The sequence below is a fragment of the Frankliniella occidentalis genome, unplaced genomic scaffold (assembly GCF_000697945.3).
Source record: "Frankliniella occidentalis isolate FOCC.00 unplaced genomic scaffold, Focc_3.1 Scaffold79, whole genome shotgun sequence".
Classification (NCBI taxonomy): Eukaryota; Metazoa; Arthropoda; class Insecta; order Thysanoptera; family Thripidae; genus Frankliniella; species Frankliniella occidentalis.
In genome coordinates this window covers 218,271-224,142 of record NW_026267209.1, presented here as the reverse complement: position 1 = coordinate 224,142, position 5,872 = coordinate 218,271, and the positions used below count along the sequence as shown (strand labels likewise).

General features: G+C 52.6%; 1 protein-coding gene across 1 annotated transcript; it reads right to left on the bottom strand.

Moving 5' to 3' along the window:
- Positions 1–2,521: 2,521 nt before the first annotated feature.
- LOC113208725 (uncharacterized) lies at positions 2,522–5,270 on the bottom strand. The gene is made up of 4 exons (XM_026425866.2): positions 5,073–5,270; positions 4,787–4,927; positions 3,942–4,445; positions 2,522–3,515 (listed from the first exon to the last, which is right to left on the bottom strand). Exons 2-4 carry the CDS (start codon positions 4,925–4,927, stop codon positions 2,652–2,654), a joined length of 1,509 nt encoding a protein of 502 aa, XP_026281651.1. The 5' UTR covers positions 5,073–5,270; the 3' UTR covers positions 2,522–2,651.
- Positions 5,271–5,872: the final 602 nt, after the last annotated feature.

Sequence of the window (5,872 nt, the reverse complement as noted above, 5' to 3'; positions counted from 1 at the left end):
AGTAGTAGCAGCAGCAGTAGTAGCAGCAGTAGTAGTAGCAGCAGCAGTAGTAGCAGCAGCAGCTCCCGCGCCGAACTCCTCATCCATCCGACCATTTATTCGCAGCAATCGTCCCTGCTGCCCCGCGCGTCCTTGCCTCCGCTCTGCTCCGGCGGCGGTGTCACTGAGTCGCTTGGAATTAATTCATTATTTCTTGTTGCTATCGCGCCGTTCATTGTTTCATACCTCCGGGGGCAGAGGTGCTTGCGAGGTATGGTCTGCCGCGCCTCCCCGCCGGAACATTGCACGTTTGTTGTAAAGGACACTAGAAGACAATAATAAAAACAATAACAGCAGTACATAGCAGCATCAACAAACACTCTACAGGGTGGTCCACAGACCCCTTCCTTTATTTTGCTTATACTGTACCGGATACTGGCGTGCGGGCGGGTTGCATACTCGCACGGGGCCATAAGGCGCCGCGGTGAGCGACGGTAGGCAAGCCCGCCCGCACGCGGTACAGTATAAGCAAAGTAAAGGAAGGTGTCTGTGGACCACCCTGTATAGTACTTTCTGCCTCGCTCCGCTCTCCCGCCCTCACTCCTGCTCAATCCTCATCCCCTCCGACGACAACGCCCCTTCGACGTCACCGCAAATAAAGTCAGTAAATGACGTTATCAGACTCGAGGTGCGATATCGAGCGCAGACGCTTGCAGCAGCTCACTTCGCGGGTGTTGGGCCCCCCGGCTGCTCGCGTCGGCGCCTATAGACCAAGACCCTCTCCTCCTTGTCCCCTTGTCTTCATCCTTGTCCGCGCCCCACCACGCCCCGCCCCGCCACCGCAATGCAAAACCAATTAACAGGGCAATCCGCGAGCGCTGCTCCGCGTCATGCCATACCCGACTGCTGCCGCTGCTGCTGCCCGGCTGGGCGCGGCTGACTTGGAGTGGGCAGCGCGGCCCTGCAGCCACCCTCCTCCTGACTGTGCGCCCGCCCGCCCGCCCCGGCGCTGGCCGTGACGGTGCTGGTGACAGCCCCGCGACGGGCGATAGCCGAGGCGATAGCGATAGTATTGTAATTGGTACACGTGCCGCCGCTGCTGCTGTACGGGGTGGCTGAAGTGTCGCACTGTAAATCCAATCCGTGCCCAGCAGGTAAGCGACAAAGTCGCCTGCCCTCCAAAACTAGGCGACTTATGTCGACACAACCCTGCTGCTGGAAATCTTTTGGTCTCCCGAGTTAGTTGCATGGACACACACTGGGTGGAGTGACTATGGGGGCTTATACAATGCAATTACTCGGAAGACAAGAAGGTGTCCAGCTGGTGGTCGACATAAGTCACCTAGATTTTGGGGGGTTGGGCGAATTTGTCGCCTACCTTGCTGGACACCTTGGATTTACAGTGACTCAATACGGTCGCAGGGCGCAAAGCAGGCGCCTTACGGGCGAAGGGAGTAGAAAACCCCGCAGCACTGGAGTCAAATACATAACCGATACCGCATTTGCAGCCGTGGGGGCGCGCTTGATGTCTGACGCCTATACCTCCGAGCGCGGCGGCGCCCTATAGCCCCTCGCGAGTAGGCAACACGTCCGCACGCCTGTGATGCGGTACGGTGGAACTAAATCTTGCTCCGCGGGGTCGGAACTGAGCTGACTACCCTATATGCTGGGGAAAGGGGGAGGGGAGCAGAAAACAGAAAATAAGCAAATCATCGAAAGAGAAAGAACCGCGGCAAAACTTTTCACGGCATAACTTTTACCCCTTTTGGTGGTCCTCCCCCGCGTCTCGCCTCAGCGACCAGCAGCAGCGGCGCAAGGTCTAATCACTCATCCTGGAGCTATATGCCCCCTCCCTCCCCCTCCCGATCCGGAAAGGAGCAATATGCGATAAGAAGGCAAGCTGTCAGCCGCAGGGCACTGCGAGAACCCGGCGCGGGCGAGACGAGGCGGGCAAGGGGCTCTCCGCCAAATAGCTCATTCTCCGCGCTGATAGCTTTATGAAAATGTATGAGAACGGGAATCGCGCCGTCGTCGCCGCCGCCGTGCTGTTGTTGCTCGCCTTGCCTCTCCTCGCCATCCCTGCCGCTCTATCGAGCCCCGCCATGCCAAAAGCCACACTGACAAACAGCGTAAAGTCACAACAACGGGGCCCTTTTAAAAAGATAAAACATAAATAAATCATGTGTCTAATTGCTTTAGCAGATGATAACTTAAAACACGTACACTAAACAATATGCAAAGGTAATGTAAAGGTGTCAGCTAGCTTTAACTCTAGAGTTTCTGCAGAAACTGAGAACCAAGCTAGCTGGCTGAGGTGTGGCGCACCAACACAACCGAGGGCTCGCGCCTCGCGCTCGCTGCCCAGCAGCCGCAGCTCTAATCGTGCCGATTTTTTTTAGCCCACCATTCATTGATTTTATTGAGTATTATTTTTAACCAGTTACCAAGACTGCCTCTACCAGAAGGAAATGTCGGCGGAAAATGAAGAACTCACGCTCATTTGAACGTGGTCGACGCCTGCGTGAGCGTAATGAGCAGAAAATAATACAAGATAATTTCTTATTTATTATTTACAAGATGAACTGAACCAAGTGCACAAAGCAGTACGAAAACAAACAAACTGCAGACTTTTCAGAACATTTTAAAATTTACAGCCAAATCATTACGTCAGGCTACTGGGAATGGTGCGTGGGTACAGTACATCCATCATCTGGTCTGTGACAATACCTGCAAACCACTTCAACAGACGGGGGCAATGCACTTATGATGGATCTCCGCTGCAGCAAGCAGCCAGCGACCTGGTCTCTGCAGCCAGCGCCCTTGTCTCTGCAGCCGCCGCGTACGAGGACGAGCCGTCGCAGCGCCCGCAGGCCGCACGCCGCCAGCTCCTGGCCCAGGTCGGGGAAGTAAAACTTCTGGTTTACAGTAGAGAAGGTACTGAAACAGGACACTTGCAGCTCCCGTATTGATGAGGCATGGGCACGAATCAGAGACAGCATAGTAGACTTGTGCTCAGTGTTGAAGCACACGCTGAGCCACAGCAGCCTGCCGTGCTGCGAGGGAGGGAAAGTCAGATTTGGACCATGGTAATTAAACACCAACAAGCTACGCAGCCTGGGCATGTGCTCCAAACAACGCAGCTGATTCTCCGTGATTCGATCAATGTAGAGCTCCTCCAGCTGTAACGGAAGGTCCGGGTAGTCCACCTCTTTAGCGCATTTAACTTTCAATCTTCTGAGTCCCGACAGTTTCTGCACCTCCTCCATGACGCTGGGCTGAACCTCTCCCGAGAACTCCAGCTCTTCGAGGTGCGGCCCCATGACCCGCAGCAGGTCCTCAGAGCCGTCGCCCCTTAAGGACTTCAGGCTGCGAGGGATGGACCATTTCTGCGGGATGTCACGAAGAATGTCATTCACTTTTAGACGATCATTCTCGAGGTGTTCATTATCTATCGTTAGAACGGAGATGAGAGGTGGCCCAACGTAAGCCGCAGCAGGGGTGACAGGAGGAGCGGTGATGACGACGTCGTCGCGAACCTAGAGTGGGTAGAAAGCGGCTGAACATCTTGACATCGTCACGAGCCCAGTGAGAAATGCATGTCGAAACGATGTCGATTCGACCAGTTTTCCATCGTTTCGATGTCGTTTCGACGTCGATTCGACTTGTCATTTCTCACTGGGGAGGGGGCAATAACTCCGGGAATCATGTGTACACCTGCCTGGGAATCCCCAGGATGAACATTAATCGAAATCAAGCGGGAAACTAGAGAAACTGGTACAAATTAGTCGGATTAACCGTTTTCTATCAGTAAAAAAACTCGAAAAAAAACGTTGGTAACGAATATAAGCAGAAGGGAATCACTGGGAATCAAGAGTTTCGGGAATCATGTGTACACTTCAAAAGGGAGTTATTGCCCCCTCGCATCGTCAGTATAAGTTCTTTCCATCTGATTGGTGACTCACCTTCCCCACTAGTAGCCCATCGGCCCGCAGCTGCAACAAGAGAAGGCGCAATAAGGAGTCGCCGCATCCGCCGGGCTGCACAGAGGCCGTCCAGGCGGAGCCACCCTCCTCTTCGGCAGCGAAGGTGCACTGCTTGGTTGAGGTGAGCAGGCGGTGGCTGGCCTCGAACTGCTCCGCCAGCTGCACGGGCTCCTCCACGGCCTCCGACGTGGTGCCCACATCGCCGGCCGCTTCCCGCTGCACCCGCCTCTGCAGGGCCTCCTCCACGTGTCCAAGCTGGGCGACCGACGACTCCAGCTGGCGGTTCAGCGACTCGACCGCTAGAGGCACCATCTGCCGCAGCATCTCCACCACATGTCTCCCTGCGTCAGCGCCCCGCTGTAGCTGCTCCAGCTCTGGGTCCTCGATCTTGGGCTTCTTGCAGGGTGGTGCGTCCTCGTTCTCCAACAGTTGGACGGCTAGGACGTTGTCGGGCAGGTCCTCAGGTCGGCGTTGCCTAAATGACTAAACCAGGCAATGGAAAACAAATAACTTGGGAGTGAGAGAAATGCAAAATTTACATTTTAATCAACTTGTTCAATAGTTTTCTAGGAAAACCAAAAGAGGTAGTGGCGAGGGTGGGAGCATATTGGACACACTACACATGTACGTGGGCTACCCATAATTCAACCTCGCGCTTTCTTCTTGATTGTTTTTATCTCAAACTAATTTAATTAAATTTCTGTTATTTTTTGGTTTGTTGCCTACTGTACATTACCCGGGGAACTCAAACAATTAATTTCCGTACTAGTCCTCAAAAACAAAATTGAGGATGTCAAGCCACAAGATATTTAGAACGTACTGACCTTGCTGCAAGTTGGGCACTTCCTCCCTAAGGCAGGATTTTCAACACATTCCTTACAAACGGTGTGTCCACAGGGTAAGCTTTTAGGGCGGTGGGAGTCCAGGTCCAAATTGAGGAGACAAATATCACACTTCAAATTCATCTACAACACAAACAAAAAGGAGTGTCATGATCATGAAAATATACCGTATACTTAAGTCGAGCAACCCAAGATTAGCGTTCTTGAAATGATAGGTAAAACCTAAACCGCTTCATAACCACAAAAGTGAACTGTACACTGGACTTACTTTTCTTACAGGTGTCTGTTCTGCGTACTGCGAGTAAGATGCGATGATGGGCTGTCGAAAACGTCACAAGCAATACATAAACTCACTGTAGGTTGAACTGCAGTTTTAAACTTGAATCGGTAAAAATAATAATAATAATAAGTTCTCGGATCAAGGTTATGTTGTTATCGGCTACTACCCGGGTTTTCTTCTTCCTCCTTTCCCTTGTAGGTCGTGTGAGACGTGGCTTGCGATTGGCTGTAATGGTTTCGGCGCAAAGGCGCAGGCGCAGAGGGCGCGGGCGCGAGGCATGAACGCGAAGCAAACAATTTTGTCGTGCCATTTTCAAACAAAAATGTCGATGAGAATCGATATTGATATCCATGTACTTAAGTCTTGTATTATATTATTTCAGTATAGGCATGTGATGTGAAGGTTGCAAAGATCTAACACGGCTACGCTGCCTTTTGAGCCGTGGGCAGCGAGCATAGGCAAACCCGCCTGCCCCCATGCATGCGGTACAGGATAACTACGAACGTGAGCGGCATGAATCAGCCACCTGGTCTGCGTATTTGAATGTGCTCCAGTATTACATGCCTATTTGCCTACTGCCTTGTGGAGAAGGGACTAAATGTCAAACTCTTTGGAATTAGACTATATAAGATACGAAGGATCCGCACGAGTCGCTGAGGGGATTCTAATCATGTTCTCGCCACAAAAGCCATAACGCGCATCCCTGGCCTCGTGGTGACCGCGGTGACCCTGATGGCCTACTCGCCCACGCTCCCCCCGCTGTGGGTACAATGCAGTGTCCGCACCCC

Coding starts and splice junctions, on each gene's coding strand:
- LOC113208725 (XM_026425866.2), bottom strand. CDS start 4,927: ATGAATTTGAAGTGTGATATTTGTCTCCTCAATTTGGACCTGGACTCC. Junction 4,446..4,786: donor AGTGCCCAACTTGCAGCAAG/GTCAGTACGTTC, acceptor TGCCTGGTTTAG/TCATTTAGGCAACGCCGACC. Junction 3,516..3,941: donor ATGGGCTACTAGTGGGGAAG/GTGAGTCACCAA, acceptor TACCCACTCTAG/GTTCGCGACGACGTCGTCAT.